Genomic DNA, 19,723 nt, shown 5'->3' with positions numbered 1-19,723 from the left:
AAAAAGACAAAATAACCAGATTTTATTAACCAAATATCAGGTGATTTAATTTTTGAACAAAAATGACAATAAAAGTGAAACCACAAAGATCCAGATTTAAAAAGTTTAAGTTTTGAACCAAAATGACAAAAGTGACCAAATCTCAGGGACCAAAATGGCAATTTACTCTAAATAAAAAAAACAATGAGATTAATAATAAACACAAGTCAAGCATTAAATATTACACAATGTAACTAATCACGAAAGTTATAATTCTAAAAAAAAACCAACATGCTGCTTCCTCTCATCAAAATAAGTAATGTTGAATTTATAAATATAAACTCCTGTTAAATTTATAAAATATACAACATGTGGTATTATGCACGAAATATATCAACTATACTTGCTCTTCAAAATAAACGCCTGTTATATATATGATATAAAACTTGCGGTATGAAGCAAATATCCATTTCACATTTTGATCAAATATACTGCTTCAATTACACTCCTAATGATACGTATTAACATCAAAACACGACAATTAAGTTGAATTGTTAACAATCAAAAGTTTAATTGATAACTTACTGGTCAGATCATCTAATAGAACGTTTACATATGTCGGATTTCGTACTTGTTCAGTCGCATCATGAACGCCATGGACTTCAGCATCTTCAATTTTAATATCCTCTATGCTTCGTGCAGTACTGCTCTGTGGATCCATGGACACACAACTTTAACCACAAATTTGATAGTTTAAAAAATGTGAATATTTGAAACTGATACGAATCGTAATTACCGGGATAATGGGTATACCGAACTCACAATCTCCTCCTGATGATTGTATATGTCTAATTTACCCTACTGATGATTATAAATGTCTAATTTGCCCTTATGAGAAAAAAAAATCTGCCACGCGTCCTCATCTGAGTGTCGCGTACAGAATGTAGGATAAAGAGAAATGTGTTCTACACTTCCCTTTTGATAACTTTATCTTAAACAAAACTATATTTTGAGTAAATTACTTTTTAAATCCTTGTGTTTTAGTGGTTTTAATCATTTGAGTCTAAAATCAAAATGTTTAATGCCCTGAGTCTCTATACACTTTTTTTTATAACCATTTGAGTTATTTTGAGTCCAAATTTTAACCTTTTGAGTTCAATTTTTTTTAACAAAATTGGACTCAAACCGTTATTAAATGAACAAAATTAGACTCAAAACGTTATAAAATAAAGAGCTAGGGACGCTAAACTTTTTGATTTTAGAATCAAATAGTTAAAGAGTAAAATGTACGGATAGTCCCTGTGGTTTGGTGAAATTTCACCTTTAGTCCCAAACTTTTTAAAATTACACTCTTAGTCCTTGTGGTTTGACAAGTTGTTACTCGGATAGTCCCCAAAGCGGATGAAGGTTAGTTTTTCTGGTTAAGTGAGTGTGAAATGACAAGGACTATCCGAGTAACAACTTATCAAACCACAAGGACTATCCGAGTAACAACTTGTCAAACCACAGGGACTATCCGAGTAACCTTCATCCGCTTTGGGGACTATCCGGGTAACAACTTGTCAAACCACAGAGACTAAGAGTGTAATTTTGAAAAGTTAAGGACTAGATGTGAAATTTCACTAAACCACAAAGACTATCCGTATATTTTACTCATAGTTAAAACCATAAAACACAGAATTAAAAAAATACTTTACTCCAATACTTTTAACAAATTGCGGACTCAGTTGTGTAATCGTATCGAAACATGTACCGTTTAAAAAGTAACAGACAAACGGTGTCGTTTAATGCCCAATTTCTCCAAATCGGACGGTTCAAAACGCACGATACGTTTCTCGTAACCGTAGACACCTAAAACACTCGATCATTCCTCGTGCTTGCAGAAAAAGTAACTACAATTCGAACCTATTGGAAGCTTCATTTCACTAATTTCCACAATTTTCCTGTACTAATTTTCCACAATTTTCCTGTACTATTGAACCATTGATCGATTAATATTGTAAATGTGTATGAACAAATGATGATGATGAAGATGATGAAGTTACGGAGCGGTTTATCGACGGCGAGAATGTCGATTTTCCGACGTTTTGTGACGTCACCACCGGCGAAATTTCATGCGATGCGGTTTGGTGATGTTTCGCGCGGTTTAGCGGCGGAGGATCTGGTTTTTGATGAGGAATCTGCTCCGGCAACCGCTGTGAAGGCTGATATGTTGCCGACGCTTCTTCAGCCGCGAGTTGTGGTATACGACGGCGTTTGTCGTCTCTGTCACGGAGGTTTGTCGTTAATTTTGTGTCTAATACGGTTTGTTATCTTTTGATTGAAGTTACTAGATATGATTTTAGTTTGAAATGTATGTTTTGGACCGTCGGAATTTGCTGTTGAACTGTGTGTGCATTTGATTAGTTAATGCTCGATTTTAGGTCATTGATACAGTTCGTAATGTTGCCATTGAAGTTGTTTGATCTGAGTCTAGTTAGAAATCTGTTCAGGAATGTTGTAATTTGCTGTTGAACTATTTGTGCATTTGATTGAATGATGTTTGAATTTTAGGTCACTGATGCAGTTTGTAATCTTCCGATTGAAGTTGTTTGATATATGCTAGTTAGAAATGTGTTTTGGAATGCTGTGATTTGCTGTTGAACTGTTTGTGCATTTGATTGAATGATGTTTGAATTTTAGGTCGCTGATGCAGTTTTTAATCTTCCGATTGAAGTTGTTTGATATGATGCTAGTTAGAAATGTGTTTTGGAATGTTGTGATTTGGTGTTGAACTGTTTGTGCATTTGATTGAATGATGTTTGAATTTTAGGTCATTGATGCAGTTTGTAATCTTCTGATCGAAGTTGTTTGATATGATGCTAGTTAGAAATGTGTTTTGGAATGTTGTGATTTGCTGTTGAACTGTTTGTGCGTTTGATTGAGTGATGTATGAATTTTAGGTCACTGATGCAGTTTGTAATCTTTCGATTGAAGTTGTTTGATATGATGCTAGTTAGAAATGTGTTTTGGAATGTTGTAATTTGCTGTTGAACTGTTTGTGCGTTTGAGTGAATGATGCTCGAATTTTAGGTCATTGAATAATTGATGATTAGAGAACAGTAGGTTATAGGTCCATTTTACCGAGGTTAGTTATATTTGTTTATGTAGTTATCCTGTTAAAAACTGTGATGTTAAACTTCTGACGTTGAAAGTTTCCAATTTGTCGTTGAACTGTTTGAGCATTTGATTTAATCATGCTCAAATTTTAGGTCATTGATGATTAGTGATTATTACATTATAGGTCCAATTTACTGAGCTTGTTAGGTTTGTTTGGATTATCCTGTTGAAAACTGTGATGTTTTTCTTCTGCCATTCAGCAATTACACATGGACGGCTAATTGAGATGTGTATTGTAGTAACCTAAGACTAAAATAGCTACGATGTAACTAAAGCGTTTGTGAACAATTATCTGTAGCAACTAGCAAGTTACTATGGAACTCTAAGGAAGAGTAAAGATTTGCACTCAAATTCTCTGTATATTATACCTTCTTTTATGAATTCCGGTGCATTTGATCAAGCAATACTCAAATTTAGTGCTATTGACTATAAGAGATGATAGTTATAGTTGGGGGTCTTCAAGACCGAACTGGCCAAGCCAAAACAAGCAGGTCAGTTTGATATCCAAAACGGTTCTGTTCACGGTTTGGATTTCGTCTCCTGAAACTGTAGCTTGTCAAAACCGGCCTAACCGGACTGTGAACGTCTTTAGTTCTAGTTTGTTGAGTAATGAGTCTAGCTATTTTCATCTCTGGTTGTGCTGTTGAAAACTGGATTGGGTTTCCTTCTATGTTGTACTACCCTAAGTCCATAATAATCTACAAGTTACATTAACTGTTTGTGAAAAATGGTTTGTAGCCATCTATGATCATACTCACCATTGTTAAGGGATCTCAAATTTATAGTTACATCTATGATTCATCAACATTGGACTTTATTCATTTACAAGAAACTTATGTGCAACCTTTATCTTTTTTATGTAGGGGTGAAATTTGTGATTAATGCAGACAAAGATAAGAGAATCAAGTTTTGCTGTCTTCAATCCAAGGCTGCTGAACCATACATGAGGATATGTGGTGTGGATCGTGAGGATGTTCTTCGTCGCTTTTTGTTCATTGAAGGACCCTATGAATACCATCAAGGATCTACTGGTTAGCACTCTTTGTTTACTAATATAATTCTTGCTAAATTATATTTTCAACCTATTTCACCATTAAAGAGGCTTAAGGGTGCAGTCCCTGAAAAAGTTAGGCATCACAATTCACAAGGCAGTTTAGTTTGATGTGCATGAGTTTTTACTGCAAAGTGCCATTCTAGATCCATATATTGTAATACGAACAAATTCTTGATGATATTTATAGTTTAGTGATATACGTTATTTAAGCATTATACTTGATGTTTAGCTGTCAAAAAACTCTTGTTGGAGGAATCCTAGACAAGAATTGATGACAGCCTGAACATTTTTCTCTTGGTTTTAAAAAGCGTGCCTTGGGTGCTGTGAGGCGATGGGGGTGACAACTAGAGCGTTTTAGGGTCTTGTGGTGGCGCTTCAGGCGCGTGTCGGTCAAAGGCAGGACCGTTGCTTTGGAAATTTTCAAAATTACCACCTTTAGGAGTCTGATGTGTAAAAATGCCAAAAGGGTGAAGAGGTATGATTGGCATGCTGATGATGGTTGATATCTAAAATGGCAAAAGGGTGGAGAGTTATGATTGGCATGATGAAGATGGTTGATATGTAAAATGCCAAATGGGTGAAGAGTTATAATTGGCATGATGAAGATGGTTAGATATGTAAAATGCCAAAAGTGTGAAGGGTTTATGAATGGCATGATGAAGATGGTTAGATATGTAAAATGCCAAAAGGGTGAATGGTTTATGAATGGCGTGGTGAAGACGGCTAACATGTAAAAAATATTAGAGAGATGGAGTTTTGGTTGTACATAAAAATGTCAAAAGGGTGAAGGGTTTATGAATGGCATGATGAAGATGTCTGACATGTAAAAAAGATGACAGAGATGCAGCTTTTGATTGTACATAAAGCTTAGTTGGCAATAGTGTAGTAGTAGTACATAGAGCAACGGCTTGCGTACGTGAAGCTCTCGTCTCACACGTCGGCTTTCGGGACATAAACACCTCGTAGCACCTCACGCTTTTTAAAACTATGTTTTTGTCTAACAACCGCTGTGGTTTAAAAGCCAAAACCAATCACAATAGTTACAAAGCTTCATCTCTCTTTTACAATAGTAGTGGGCTGTATAATGGCATTCGATAATGGATCTAGAGTTCAGACTTCATAGCAGGTTAACATTTTTGATACTTCATACCATGAAAGTGCAATGCTAGTATTTTTAAATATGTTTTTTACAAACAGTTTTTTAGTTGCAATTGCTGATATTTTTCCAACTGTAACGTTTGGATTCATATACTTTAACAGCTGCTTTGAAAGTGCTATCTTACTTGCCATTGCCGTACTCTGTATTGAGCACACTCATGATCATACCAACTCCCATACGAGATCTTGCATACGACTACATTGCCAAAAGACGTTATGACTGGTTTGGTAAAGATACAAATTGCTTAGTTTTGAAGGAGAAAGAATTGCTTGAACGGTTCATTGATAGGGACGAAATGGTCCAGAAAAAATGGTCAGACGAGTAGTTATCGGTGCATCAATCTGTTTTTATAAGAGTAAGTTCTCTTAATCTTTGTTTACCGTATTTTACAAGAAGTTTAGTTATGAGTTTAGTAAATGATAACATGATTAGCAAGTTTAGTTAAAAGAGATTGTAGTTTAGACGTTTAGTCAAGTAAAGAGTAGAAGTTTAAACGTATTATAGCTTTTTATGCCTTTTGTGTATAACTCTTCCTGATGCTAATGTCTTTAACTCTTTATATATCAACAATATATAAATCTCTTTCCCAATGATCTATCCCTAAATGTTAATTAGGTAAACATAATTCTTTGAAGTTAATTCTTTTTCTATTCAGTAACTTAGGATGACAAATTATAGATATATGTTATTAAAATTTATTACGAAAAGGAACCACTTTTTTCTTTTACAAAAAGGCCAAAACCAAAGTTTTCATTCAGTTTATAGATTTATGAATAGATCATGAAATTCTGCTACACAGTTTGGATCACAAATCTTTTTTTTTTTTTGAAAAAAAAATAGAAAGTAAGGTTTTGCTTCAAAAATTGATTAAAAAAATATATTCAACGGTTCTTTCTCCTAACAAAGTATGAGACTAATAAATTTGCTTCAAATTTATGGGTGTATTAAAAAAAGTTCATTCGACAATTTGTATTTTGTAAAGGTCTGAAACTAAGTAGGTCCGACCATATGTGAGTTTTTTGTGGTATTCGACTGGATCTAAAAATAAGTCGGTTACTTGGGAAGATTGGTGTAATTATGTAAATTTGTAGTTTGTTTTCCGGCTGCCTCGGTTTGAGGCGGTTCGTGTTTTAATGAAGTTTACCTTTCAAAAAAAAAAAAAACAGGTAGGTCCAACCGTCAGTTTCAGTATGTTCGATGTTTTTGTTAAAAAATCTGGATAAACGCGTCCCATAAAACTACTGGGTCATATCATATCACACAAAAGTGTCTTTCACAAATAAATATTTAAATTTACATCATGTCTTGTGATACTTGAGAAACAAAATTGAACTGAGAAGTAACATATCAATAACAAATTTACAGACAGTAATAAATTTTCTAGGCTCTACATGAACCATATTACTCGTTCAAGAGCATAAAATAACTTGTAGAATCGTAATCGAAACGAAGCAAAATGTACAATCACAATGCAATGCAATAGATTGCTTTCTTACCAACGGGATATTCTAATTTAGCGTTTTGTGATCTTCACGAAATGCTTAAAAGTATTCAGCAAGGTTTCCTCTTGTCAACCTTTACATGAATGTTAAACCATTTCTTTTTCTTTACCCTATCCCCTGATGACGGCTTTTGGTGGCCATCTTCTTTTGACTGCTTTGACACACCTCGCCTCCTGATTTTGTGACCGCTGCTACCGCTACGCTTTGTTGGTGGGGCCGTTGTGTACGAGGCGTGTATCTCATTTCTTTGTTTAAGAAGGTCATCAATCTACAAAACACGAAGTGTTGACCAAGAATTGCAAATTAAAGGCTCTTGTCAATTAGATAACAAAAATATAAGTTGGTTCGGAACATTGTAATTGTACTAGTAGGGTGTATGCATCGAGGTGTGATTGAATCGAATTGAGCTTAAACTACACGAAGCCTACTTGAAAAATTAGTGCTGAGCTATACTTGAGAGTCGAGCTTAAGTAACAATTTTCATTTTTCACTCAAAAAATACCATCTAATCGACTTGACTTAGCTAGATTGACACAAATCTAACTAAACATGTTTGCAAGTTCAGCCCAAAACTGATTTGAAACCGTTTTAGACTAAACCCATACACGAACACAAAACTTGTCGATTTATTGTTTACTATTTATATTATTATTATTAACTATTATTATTTATTATTAACAATTGAGTCGATCTAAGTCTGGGTGTTAAAAAGCGCGCCTCAACGCCTCATGCGGCATGCCACCAAGGCGCGCTTTTTCCACAAAGCGCAAGAAAATCGCCTTGTACTTTGGGTGTTTTTATGCATCAAAGTGTTGTACAATAGGTTTTTTGGCTTGTACATGTAGGTAAAATCATATTTAAAGCTATATTTTGGATATGGGATGCTAAAAACTAATGGGACATATAAAATTAATAAAATAATCTTGCGCCTCAGGTACGAAAGCCCGCCGCTTTTGTGCGTCTCTCGCTTTTTAAAACCAAGATGTAAGTTCAAATTTTGAGCTTTAATGACTACACGGTGTCAAGTCGGCTCGATTACACCTCTAGGCCGTCAAGATATGGAAAATGTATGTTGGTCAACAAAGTCGTAAAGCAAATCTCAAATACCCCCCAAGACTAACATGTCGGAACAATTCTGAACTTACCTCTTGCATTTCCTGAGCATATCTACCCGTCATTTCTGTGAATTGTGCAAGAACCTGCAAGTATACAACATCTAATACAAATGAAAACAACATATAACATCCTAAATTACAGACTAATGAACCTAATTACTAAATTAACCAACCTCTTTATATTCAGATTCAAACTTTGAGAGCTCCAACCGTTTTGACAAAATTTGACCTTCAACATCTCTTAGACTCTCCTTCTCTTCTACAAAAGAAGCTGTGCAGATAACTTCTATTGTGTAGCTTACACTTTTAAAAAAATTGTCACCTACAAAAGTAAGTCATATAGCCAAAGTCAGATGTGTTAAAACTCGCATTGGGTTTGTTACGGGTCAAACAAGTCATTGTCTGATAGGTAAAAGTGGTCAGCTTTACAATTCATAATTAAGTCGGTTATAGGGGTGTTAAAAAACTTGTAGCTCGCGGCTCGCTCGAAAAGAGCTCGGTTGTAAATGAGCTGGCTAGGCTCGTGAGCCAGCTCGAATTATTATATTTCATATAGGTTATCTTAATTTTAAACGTATTAAAATACAAAATATGTAGGAGAGAATTGAAATGTTAACATTTTATGTTTAATTAATCAACAATATATAACATATAGGGAAATAAACAAAAATTATACATAATGGTATTTTTATCTTAATTTTAAACGTATTAAAATACAAAATATGTAGGAGAGAATTGAAATGTTAACATTTTAAGTTTAATTAATCAATAATATATAAAATATAGGGAAATAAACCAAAAATTATACATATGGTATTTTTAATATGTCTTTCGGTCTTTAGAATATTAAAAAAAATAATAATACATATAGATATATGTGTAATTTTTTTTTATGTTATTATTTGTAAAAAATAACAAAAAAAATTAACAAGCCGAGCTGGCTCGTTTTAAGTAAGAGCTCGAGCTCATCCTGGCTTGGCTCTATTACAGCCCTAGTCGGTTAAAACATTTTCATTAAAAAATAGGATCGTCATTTTGGGGTTTACAAAAACATAAGCTAAATTTAACTTTAGGCAAACATTTAGAGGGTGTTTGGGGTTCCTTATTTTGAGGGTAAAAGGACTTTTGAAAAGTGTTTGGCTTTCCTTTTGAAGGGCAAAAGTCTTTTGGATTTGCCAAAAGTCAGGTTTTCCTGACTTATTTTGGGCAAAAGTCCTTTTGCAAAAGTTGAAAATAAGCTAAGCCAAACATGCCCTTAAACAGACAAATAGTATGAATCTAACCATAAACCGCAAATGTGTGCACGCCGGCTTTTATTTCGTTTATTTCACATGGCTGAAATCCATCTAGTTTTTTGAAGAAGGCAGCATCCGGATCCTTCGCAGACGCCACCTGACACCAAATGGACATAAAGTTAAAAGAATAAGGTTATGAACATTAAAGCACACGTTTAATTGTCACAATCACGTTTATGATGATTATATCCACTCACTGAATTAGATGGTCGATCCAGTCGATAAACTGGGAAACCAAGAAAATACATTCCCGCAGCCGTCACCTTCCCTGTTTTTACACTATCTTCCTGCAATAGGAGGTAATCTTATATATACAAATTCGGTCAATGTTAGAACTAATATGACGAAAATTCTAGCGGTCCCGTACAATATCTAATTTTTTTCTTTGACATTCATAATATGGCATATTTGTACAAATTGCACGAAATTTAAATGATACATTTAGCAACCGGTTTTAAATTTAACAACCAAGTTACATTTTATTACTGGTTGTAGGAATGAATGAAATGTGTAACCAGTAGCATGCCAGTGTTTTTGCTGATTTTAAAAATTGTGGCATGTCACGGAATGTCTTATATTACGGTTATTGATAACTTATATATATATGATTAAAACGTGTAAAGATATACTTTTGTGCCCTTTGCCATGCCAGCGAATAATGATTGATTTTCGAGTTTCTATAGTTCTGTTATTGCACAAAACAATTCTATATTAATACTTTTATCATGGATATCACTATACCTGCAGGGCGAGATTCAATCCACCATTGTCTTCTTGATCAAAATACAAAAGCTGCACAAAGTTGAAGACTTTGGGTAAATACAGGACAAAACGTACACCTATACAACAACTTAACACTAACATTGGATTATATTCGGAAAGATTTTGTGTTTAACAAGAAATAAACTAAATACAAACCTTAAACTTGCTCTTGTCTGCTGATTGCACTCGGCAAACTAATCCACCTTGCGCTTCTTGCTCTGATATTGTAACAGAATAGAAATGAGCAGATTGCTTCTCGACCTATACAATATGCAAAAGATTTCATATGAATGTAATTTATTTTAGTATGGGCCCAACCGTCACCTTTTTGTCTACTTTTTTGAACTTAATAAATAATTGTTGTTTGTATACGATTATAATATAATAATTTAACTATGAAATTACAAAATCCAAAATAAATAAATTAATTTACTAAACCAGCTTTAGGGGTTGTAACTTGTGACTTATGAGCATTAGGATACAGATCATTCGGTTTATTTGACTCACCGCACGAAAAGGAAGAGGGGTGTGGATCATAATGTAGATACATAAACTCTAAAGTGTAAAAGGTTAAATCATTCAAACCTTGTCACTTGCAAGAGTTTTTTTTTCTAGAGTAAATTACAAAAATCATCCTTTATGTATGCCACTTATTGCAAACTGTGTCCTTTATCTTCAATAATTACAGAAAACGTACTCTAGTTTGCAAACCCTTGCAAATTATGTTCTTTAGCCCTAACTCTGTTATTTTTTTGTGGTTAAATCTGACCTAATGGATCCCACATGAGGGTATTTTGGTCATTTCACTCTCATGTGGGGTCCATTTGATCAGATTTAACCACAAAAATACCCTCATGTGGGGTCCGTTTGGTCAGATTTAACCACAAAAATTAACTGAGTTAGGGCTAAAGGACATAACTTGCAAGAGTTTGCAAACATCGAGTACGTTTTCTAAAATTATTGAAGATAAAGGACACAGTTTGCAAGGACGATTTTTGTAATTTACTCTTTTTTCTATATTCATGCATTATTAGTTAGTCTTTGACATTTCATGTATATCTTTATAAATTTCATAAACACATTTAACCATTTATACAAGTAAAATAAAATTTATCATGTTTATCAAACTAATAGTATCAAAAGGGATAACGCCACCCGACTATTGAAGTTTTTCACTTTCACCACCTAAGGCACCTATCTATTGGAACTGTTTAATAGGCCACCCAAGTATATATCTACTTTTGTACTTCTGTTTATGCTAAATCTAAAAATAACATTAAATAACAAAAATCTCTTTTCTTTTTTGACCCCTGGATAATTATTTTAATTTACAAGATATACAAAGTAACGAATGGCTATCTTTGTGTGTTGTTTAAACATTACGTTATAGACGTCATCCATTTTAGTTTTATGTTGGATTTGGTACAAACGAAACTGGATACATACTTGTGGGGGCCTATAATGTAGTTTCAATAGTTGGGTGGCTTAATGAAAAAGCTAAAAACTTGGGTAGGCACGTCATACATTATCCCTGAATAAAATATAACCCGTTACTTAAATCAATGCGTTTTCATGTACTTAACAAAGGGAATTCACACATACTAGAAAACAACAATAGCCTACCTTTCGAACAATAGGTTGGCCTAAAGAAATTGGCTCAACAGTAACTGAACCATTCAGTGCCTCCTCCAACAAAGTGGCAGATACGGTAGTTTTTATGGGCACCCCAAGTTTGCTGCAATAATATATGCATTTTATAGAAATACTAACTTCAAATAGACAGTTGCAAGCTAAGCAGTTAATGCGGTGATATATATCGGTTATCAGTCCCCATGTAAAATATCGGTACCGATATCATCGGCGATATTTACTGATATATCACTGATTTTGCCGATATCAGTACCTTTCTTTGTAGTTCTACCATTCTTCTTTCTTCTTATTGTTGCTATTAGTATTTTGAGTCTTAATTGTTAATTGTTAGTGTTAAATGTTAATGTTTTAAGTCTTAATCAGTTCTTACTTGCTACAATTGTTAGTGTTTTGCAAGTTGCACAAGGTTAATTTGTTAATGGTAGGAGAGTATATTGAATTGTTAGTGTTAAATTGCTATATATATAAATTCTGCATAATATTAAAATTACCGATATGCCACCGCGAAAACCTATATCTCAAATATTGGTCCTTGACCGATATCCAATATTTTACCGCATTAACTACTTAGGATGCAAGCATACATATTTTAATAAAAAAGTAGAGGCGGCAAGATGGATGGGCTGGGTAATTGGTCAACTCTGATAATTCTTAATATGGGTCAAACTGGAACGGGTTGGTCGGCAACCATTTTTTTTGTCTGTTTAAATATATTGATGAATATAGAATGTGTCCGTTGCTATCATAAGAAGTGTATAACTACAACAATGGGTGTTTGGGGTTGCTTTTAAAATTGCTTATTCGCTTATTATAGTCTTTGGGTGACTTTTGACCTATTTGGACAGTCTACCTTTCAGCTAATTTTTTATTCAGCACCCCATTCATAAGTAATTGGGCTATAAAGACCACCGCTAAAAGGAAGAAACAATTTATTTTAAGAGTGTTTTGATGTAACAAAAAACCTGAAAATTGCAGCGAACATGGTATTCATAGCACCCAAACTTGAAAGATCTAGCTCCAAATCTTGACCGTCTTTTTCAACAGCCTGCACCGATGACAAATGTGTCAACAAAAGCTAAGAAAATAAAAAAATTGTAAAGATTTATTTTATAAAATATCATTGGTTATGGTGAATTCAACCTCAAAACCAGCAGTGTCATATTGATGCCTTTTATCTGGATCAGATAATATATTATAGGAAAAAGTTATTTCGGTAAACATATCACTCGCTTTAGGGTCATTTGCATTCTTGTCAGGATGGTACCTGTGATACAGTAGCAACATAAATTTATCAGAAAATGTCAATAAATAAAGTAGCACATGAATTTATTGCAGATTAATATTAAATATGGCCACAATATAATGGCTTAACTTGCGAAGTGTGGCTGTTTTTATATTCTTAGGGACATGAAAATATATAAGATGAAACAAAGAAGGCCTCTTGAGATTAAGATATAACCGTAAATGAAACATTAAAACAATTACTTTTAAAAAAAAATCCTTCATTTAACCAACTTATAGTCATTTATGTAACTTGCTTCATGCTTGGTAAGTATATAGCAACAAGCTGGTTATATATACAACTTTTCTTACAAAAATAACTCAACCATAACTACTAAATAACAAAAACAAATAGTACATCTACAACGCCTCCTAGAGAGATGTTCAACACGTATCCGCGTTTAACTAGAAGACTGCAAAAACCACAAAAACACATGTATCTTTTACTTTAATATAAATCTACACAATCACCCCTCTTTCTCTCTACCACTATATCTGAAGCGTTTAACCGATTTTCGCAGTTCTACAATTAAATTTGCTTCTGTATTGACCACACATAGGGGTGCAAACGAGCCGAGCCCGAGCTCGAGCTCGATTAACTTATGAGAGTACGGGCTCGAGCTCGGCTCGATTCGAGCTTTGTTTTCATAGCTCAAGCTCAGCTCGTTGGTATTTTCTCAAGCTCGAGCTTGGCTCGGGCTATTAATTAATATATAAAATAAAAATAATATAAATAATAGACGTTTTAGGCTCGCGAGCTCTATAAAATAAAAATAATATAAATAATAGACGTTTAGGCTCGCGAGCTCGATAAGTGAAGCTCGGGCCTGGGCTCGTTTACTCAATAAGCTTATTTTTAGATTCGAGGTCGACTTGTAAACAAGTTAAAATAAGCTCGGCTCGACTTGGCTCGTTTACACTAAGGCTCGATAAGGCTCAACGAGCCTAACGAGCTTCACATGCGAGGCTCGAGCTCTGGCTCGATAAACAAACGAGCTTTATTTTAGGCTCAAGCTCGATTGGGGCTCGATAAGGCTCGGCTCGTTTCGAGCTTTTTCTCGAGCCGATCTCGAGTCGCTCGCGAGCCGCTCGCTCGTTTGCACCCCTAGGTCCACACACCACACCTCCTACCCCCAAAATAACATTCCTTAAACCACATAACCACCTAATCCTTCCTCAAATCTCTACCGACACAAACAACCAAATGTAGTAATTACACAAATCCTTTCAGCTACAACAAATGAGCCAAAATCAACACACACATCATTACTCAAATACCAAATCTGCCTTCAACTATCCATACAACACTAAATTCAACATAAATAAGCAATTAAAGTGTATAAAACACAATTAAACCTAATTTCAAACAAAATTAGCGGTAATTTAATAGAAAAAAAAATAAAAAATCAGCTAGATAACGTACTTCAGAGCCAATTTACGGTAAGCACTTTTAATCTCCTGATCTGTAGAGTTACGAGCAACACCGAGAACCTCGTACGGATCTCTTAGAGACGGTTTTTCCGCATCTTTCTTCTCCGATTTCGACTTATTCACCGGCATATTTCGATAATTTCAAACTATCGAAACCTCGAAGCCAACAAAAACCTAAAACATCCAACAAAACACTCACGGAGGTTGCGTGTAAAGAGGTTTTGTGAAAATGGAGGTGAGTGGTTACTGGAATTTGTTGATGTTTGAAGATGAGGTTCAGATTGTTTGTTTGTTGTCAACTTGTGACGGAGAAGAAGAAGAAGAAGATGCTGCGTACAGTTAGAAAACCCTTGCGTGTGTAGAGAATCGTAGCTCCCTCTTTGAAGGAGTAAAGAGTGTGTTGCCGATACAAGTTTTGTCTTCGTTTGAAAATGTTTTCAAAGAAGGCCTTATGCTTTTGGAAAGTTTTAGTTTAGTCCTTGTGTTTTTAGTATGACATAACCGGTTTATAACCCGACCTACTTTATCGAAAAACCGGTATCAGGGGTGTCTTTCGGGGGGGGGGGGGGGTCATGTTGAATTTTTTGGGTATATACATTTTCAACCCCCGGTTTTATAAAAAAAAAATTACTTATATAGAATTTTTAGGTGCGGTGACTTCCGACCCCCCGGTGGAAATTTTTAAGCTTCGCCACTGACCGGTATGACGAATCAGTTTGGACCCGATCCAACCTACCAGTTTGTATAACAGTTTATAGTCTCGTTCTTTGAAGTCGGTTTGGACCTGACCTAATTTGAAAAACATGTCGAAAAATTGGGTTTCTTTTTTGTCCTCAACTGGTTTGAGCCTAACCTGAATCAATTCGATGGGTTCGGACATTTTCCCTCCTAAGTCAGTTTATAACTCGAACCTGCTTTTATTTTTTGTTCACCAACTCGGTTCGGTTTGTGCCCGCTCCACTTTTTCAAAAAAGAGAAACTTGGATTTGTACACTTCTACCTTATGAGAATGAGATTACTACTAGATTGATTCAATGGGGAAAGTTTATGTGCTTGTATCTAGGTTCGGATACTAACGCTAGCAAGATAAATAAGTGTTGCCATGGTAGACGATATACGGTTGACATATGATGAAGGTACCACTAGACATGATGGCAGGAGCGGACCTAGGTGAAGCCCAGGGTGGGCGGGTGCACTTTTTGAAAAAAATTTAGTGTATTTTTTAGGCAAAAAAAACCCGACCGCACCCTTTGAAAATATGCTTAAACCATTTATCCGTACCCCCAATAAATAATTTCTAGATCCGCCACTGCATGATAATGGTTCAACTACCACCAGACGTCAAGACATCCCCTGCAATGTTAAAGCAACAATGTTGAAATAGAACAAAAAAAAAGGTCATCTAGTTCAAAGTATTAATGACTCTCATCTACCCCTTGGCTTTACTATAAGACCCCCCGTAACGGGGCGTTTTTTTAAAAAAAAATTGCCAAAAAACGCTGCATAACGCCGGAACCTCCATTACATGGGGCGTTTCCGGGCGTTTTTTTTGAAAAAAAATGGCTCCGGCGTGATTTTAAAAACGCTGTGAATTCGAAAGATGCCAAAAATTCGACCGTTTGGCAACGGTCAAAAACTTATTTTTTTTTTTTTAATTCTAAATTTTACCCACTATATATATATCATTCCATTTTCTCCAATTTTTTATAAAATTTCTACTACTTTCTCACCCACTCTCTTCTATTACTTTATAAAAAAACCTCCACTTTCTCCTATTTTTTTACAAACATGCATCCATACCGACCCCCGTTTGGTGGCCCCGCAAGACCCACGAACCCGAACACAACCCAACCGCAAACCCCGTACAACCTACAAGACATGGACCCGAGCTTTTTAAGTTACGCGGCTTACTTGAGTGGCGCCCCTCCTTTTGTTTCTCCCACCTACGGCTTTGGTCAAGCCGGCGGGTCGCAACCGTCACAACCCGAACCCGAATCCGAACCCGATGTCGAGGTCGTGCCGGAGTCGCAACCCGAACCGGTGCAAGACAAATCGAAACGCGGCAGAAGGTCGCATAAAAAGAAGGAAAAGGATGAGCCTCGACGTGCAAAAACAACCATTAAATGGACGAAGGACGAGGAATACACGTTGACTCGGGCGTGGCTCGATATTTCGGAGGACGAAGATACCGGTAAGTTATTTTTTTTTTTATTTTTTTTTTCTGTTTTTTTATATTCTGTTTTTTTTTCTGTTTTTTTTTTTCTATTTCATATATTCTGTTTTTTTTTTCTGTTTTTTATATTTTAAATTTCAACTTATATTTTTATTTTTTGTTTTTAAATTTGTAGCAAACTTTCAAACGGGCCCCGTTTTTTGGGATAGGGTGCGTGCACTCTTTTATAGCTCGTGGGGTCAAGGCGAACATCGGGACAAGGATTCAATTTCTAGCAAATGGACCGACATCAACAACAAATGTCACGCGTTTCAAGAAGTTTACCAACGAAACTACGATAATCGCCCGAGCGGTGAAAGTGACGTCGGGGTTTTAACAAAGACTTTGGAGGAGTTCGATAGGACGAAAAGCCCTTTCACGTACTATAAGTGTTGGGAGCTACTACGAAAAAGTCCAAAGTGGGCGCTTGTTAATCCAATGACGACAAGTAGTAGACGCCGGGCTAAAAGGTCAAAAACATCATCCTCCGCCGACCCGTCAACTCCGACATCCGATGCCCGTAATGTTGATTTAAATGAAACGTTGGACGTTGACGAGCAATTTCAAGACGAGTTGGCCCGACCCACCGGTAGAAGAAAGGGAACCGGGAAAAAAACGGTCGAGTCGTCTTCCGATCTCGGCCTAAAGGATGATTTCGAGGAGATGAACCGTCGTCTCCAAGATATTCACGACCTCGGCCACAAACGTTGGGAGATTATGAAAGACCGAGTAGTTGAAACCAAAAAGTTCAACGAGTTGCAAGAGGCGCGACAAATGGAAAAGGACATTGAGTTTTTGTCCAAACCGATCGACCACCTCCAAGGCGACGCGTTGATCTTGGCTCAAATGCGTCGCCAAAAAATACGTGAAAAATATGGACTTTAGATCATCTAGTTTTTTTTTTTTCTGTTTTTTTTTCTGTTTTTTTTTTCGGTTTTTTTAATTTTCTGTTTTTTTTTTTGTATTTTTTTTCAAGTATTGTAATTTATATTTTAAATTAATGAAGACTTTATCTTTTATATTTAAAAAAAAAATAATTGTCAAATGATTGAGTGGGCATTATTGGGATAATGCCCCACTACACCTTTTTTTCTATAATGCCCAAAGTATGACTAGGCGACACGTGGCGCATAATGCCCCATGTTGGGGGCATTATTCTTGTTTACCATTACGCATGGTCTAAATAAATACATCATCATTCATCACCAAATATGCTCACACATTCAATACTTATTTATCATAAGCTATGTAACGAACTTTTATTTAACCTTTTTAATATATGCATTATTCACTCTATAATTTACATTATAATCTACACATCATTAAATAACTGGACATTTATCTTTATCATCATGGTTAATCACAAATAAAATGTCACACATACTATTACTGAACTTATGCTTTTGTTTGTATATTTTGTTCAAAAACACCAAACATGATTACAAAACTAACTGTAGCAAATTGTTTGGTTGGATTCGCGATGATGTTGATCGAGCAGTTATGTTAAAATTTTTAGAACTAAAACCAGTTGATTTAATTTAACTGAGTCACGTACTTTTTTTCTACAAAATAGAGTAGTTTTCTGGTATCGTAGGTTATACGAGTGCAATGAAACTGAACAAGATCGGTACTGGTATTATAGAAAATGGTACCGGTGTTTATTTTTATAGTTTTTTTAGTTTATAGATATTCTTATGGGCATATCACGAGTTTATCCTTTTGGTTTTCTCTTTTGGTTGTTATATTGAGCGTTGGTGCCATAACGAACCCAACTGATATCGACCAAAGTCTAGCCTCGAAGCGCTTGAAAATTCCACCAGTTATATGATTAATTAGCTGATTTTATCGTGCCTAATAGTTGTTTTGTTTACCAGGGATGTAAAATGTAACCTTCGGGTGTCAAGGGGGTGGAAGTGATGGGAGCAAATTTAAATAAATAAAAATTCATATAAAACATAATTATTGGTATTATAGAAATTGAGAATATGTCATCATGTTATATCATTATTCAATTGAGAGTCCCATTATCAAAATACGCAATAAGGGTGTAAGGAGTGCTCACCTAAGAGGTGAGTCCCCTCTCTTACGCCCAACCAATCCTCGTGTGCCACGTCAACTCCCCTCTTAAACTCCCCTAACACCCTAAATTGATGGCGGCACTCCCCTCTTAGGTGAATTGTTTTTTTTTTTTTAAAAAAAAAAAGCATTGATTGGACAAGGCCTCTCTCTCTCCTCCCTCTCTCTTCGGTGAGCCGCCACCGTTCCTCTCTCCTCTCTCTTGGTCACCGCATGGTTGGCGGTGTATACCCGCTCGGCGAAACACCTCCCCGATGGGGTTTTCGGTGTGCACCCCGACCCCCCTAATACCCATATCTCACTAAATAATTAGTGTTTTTCATTGGTTGGATGCTAAATATATAAAAAGTATTGTATATAACTTTTATAATTACCTTTTTATTTTGATTAAATAAATATTAATTACACTCCTTGTATTTGACAATTATATTGATTTTTAAATACTGATATCTTATAATGGTTATAAAAACTTATTATTAACATAATTTACCTATTTAAACTATTTTTAAACCGTAACATATATTTATATTGTTATAAAACTTGTTTTCTCTCTTTTTATGCTAAAATGTTAAATATTATCCACTTGTATATAAAATATTCATTACCTTCTTAAAGAGTTAACCAATCACTATTTAAGATAACTAAAAAATCAAGTCTAATAGTCTTCGATCCACTTGAAGATCACCTATCAAGATAATCGAGATTTTATCTTATTTCATTGGTTAATACTGTATTGATAGTGTCATGTAAATTTTCTAATAACGATTTTTTACAGTTAAGAAAGTAAAAATATTTGGTTTCAAAAATGATGATTTTTTTTTTTACTTAAAGGGACATCTAAAAATACGTCAAAAACATTTTAATTCCTAAGATATCAATTTCATAGTATTTTCAGATAGTGAAAAGAAAGTTTTAACAATATTAGCAATGGCATCTTCTTTGAATTTTACTTGTAGGAAAAAAGAATTTGCTATAGATAATAAAGAAGAGAATTCAATGAAGTCAGTATGACAGTATTTCTTAAAAATTAAGTTATAGAAAAAGGAGG

The 19,723-nt window shown here is 35.0% G+C and overlaps 4 protein-coding genes across 8 annotated transcripts in view; 2 read left to right on the top strand and 2 right to left on the bottom strand.

The window, feature by feature from the left end:
- LOC110936146 overlaps positions 1–1,047 on the bottom strand; it is a 50,254-nt gene extending 49,207 nt beyond the window's left edge. The window contains exons 1-2 of one of the 2 annotated variants that reach the window (XM_022178480.2): positions 776–1,047; positions 565–688 (exon numbers count right to left, since the gene is read on the bottom strand). The gene's annotated coding sequence lies outside the window, so the exon portion shown is untranslated. Of the gene's footprint in view, positions 1–564 lie in introns of both variants that reach the window. The other variant, XM_022178481.2, reaches the window with a different exon arrangement.
- A 641-nt stretch (positions 1,048–1,688) lies between these two features.
- Positions 1,689–10,190, top strand: LOC110936145 (uncharacterized protein YuxK). 2 transcript variants are annotated; one of them, XM_022178478.2, is made up of 4 exons: positions 1,689–2,255; positions 4,002–4,169; positions 5,453–5,706; positions 7,788–8,266. In XM_022178478.2, the coding sequence occupies exons 1-3, from the start codon at positions 1,997–1,999 to the stop codon at positions 5,674–5,676; spliced, it is 651 nt and encodes a 216-aa protein (XP_022034170.1). In that variant the 5' UTR covers positions 1,689–1,996; the 3' UTR covers positions 5,677–5,706; positions 7,788–8,266. The 2 variants fall into 2 exon arrangements, with proteins under 2 accessions (XP_022034170.1, XP_022034169.1); XM_022178477.2 differs by lacking the exon at positions 7,788–8,266 and adding an exon at positions 10,011–10,190 and having other exon boundaries at positions 1,693–2,255.
- Positions 6,606–14,781, bottom strand: LOC110936144 (chaperone protein dnaJ 16). Of its 2 annotated transcripts, none has more exons than XM_022178476.2 (11): positions 14,380–14,781; positions 12,816–12,939; positions 12,638–12,720; positions 11,649–11,760; positions 10,182–10,286; positions 10,005–10,055; positions 9,461–9,550; positions 9,252–9,360; positions 8,142–8,290; positions 7,999–8,069; positions 6,606–7,121 (listed from the first exon to the last, which is right to left on the bottom strand). In XM_022178476.2, exons 1-10 carry the CDS (start codon positions 14,514–14,516, stop codon positions 8,028–8,030), a joined length of 1,002 nt encoding a protein of 333 aa, XP_022034168.1. In that variant the 5' UTR covers positions 14,517–14,781; the 3' UTR covers positions 6,606–7,121; positions 7,999–8,027. The 2 variants fall into 2 exon arrangements, with proteins under 2 accessions (XP_022034168.1, XP_022034167.1); XM_022178475.2 differs by having other exon boundaries at positions 7,999–8,052; positions 14,380–14,779.
- Positions 14,782–15,898: 1,117 nt separating this feature from the next.
- LOC110936143 (glutathione S-transferase T3-like) lies at positions 15,899–17,499 on the top strand. 2 transcript variants are annotated; one of them, XM_022178474.2, is made up of 3 exons: positions 15,903–16,411; positions 16,457–16,578; positions 16,736–17,499. In XM_022178474.2, the coding sequence occupies exons 1-3, from the start codon at positions 16,176–16,178 to the stop codon at positions 17,482–17,484; spliced, it is 1,107 nt and encodes a 368-aa protein (XP_022034166.1). In that variant the 5' UTR covers positions 15,903–16,175; the 3' UTR covers positions 17,485–17,499. The 2 variants fall into 2 exon arrangements, with proteins under 2 accessions (XP_022034165.1, XP_022034166.1); XM_022178473.2 differs by having other exon boundaries at positions 15,899–16,578.
- The last annotated feature ends 2,224 nt before the right edge of the window (positions 17,500–19,723 follow it).

Source organism: Helianthus annuus, chromosome 12 (genome assembly GCF_002127325.2).
Source record: "Helianthus annuus cultivar XRQ/B chromosome 12, HanXRQr2.0-SUNRISE, whole genome shotgun sequence".
Classification (NCBI taxonomy): Eukaryota; Viridiplantae; Streptophyta; class Magnoliopsida; order Asterales; family Asteraceae; genus Helianthus; species Helianthus annuus.
This window is presented reverse-complemented; position numbering and strand designations above follow the sequence as displayed.

What these genes read in the sequence shown, in the direction of transcription:
- LOC110936145 (XM_022178477.2), top strand. Translation starts at nt 1,997, where the DNA reads ATGATGATGATGAAGATGATGAAGTTACGGAGCGGTTTATCGACGGCG. An exon ending in TTGTCGTCTCTGTCACGGAG is followed by an intron (nt 2,256 to 4,001) that starts GTTTGTCGTTAA and finishes TTTTTTATGTAG; the next exon opens with GGGTGAAATTTGTGATTAAT. An exon ending in ATACCATCAAGGATCTACTG is followed by an intron (nt 4,170 to 5,452) that starts GTTAGCACTCTT and finishes ATACTTTAACAG; the next exon opens with CTGCTTTGAAAGTGCTATCT.
- LOC110936144 (XM_022178475.2), bottom strand. Translation starts at nt 14,516, where the DNA reads ATGCCGGTGAATAAGTCGAAATCGGAGAAGAAAGATGCGGAAAAACCG. An exon ending in TACCGTAAATTGGCTCTGAA is followed by an intron (nt 12,940 to 14,379) that starts GTACGTTATCTA and finishes ACTGTATCACAG; the next exon opens with GTACCATCCTGACAAGAATG. An exon ending in GCCAACCTATTGTTCGAAAG is followed by an intron (nt 10,287 to 11,648) that starts GTAGGCTATTGT and finishes CATATTGTATAG; the next exon opens with GTCGAGAAGCAATCTGCTCA.
- LOC110936143 (XM_022178473.2), top strand. Translation starts at nt 16,176, where the DNA reads ATGCATCCATACCGACCCCCGTTTGGTGGCCCCGCAAGACCCACGAAC. An exon ending in TTCGGAGGACGAAGATACCG is followed by an intron (nt 16,579 to 16,735) that starts GTAAGTTATTTT and finishes TTAAATTTGTAG; the next exon opens with CAAACTTTCAAACGGGCCCC.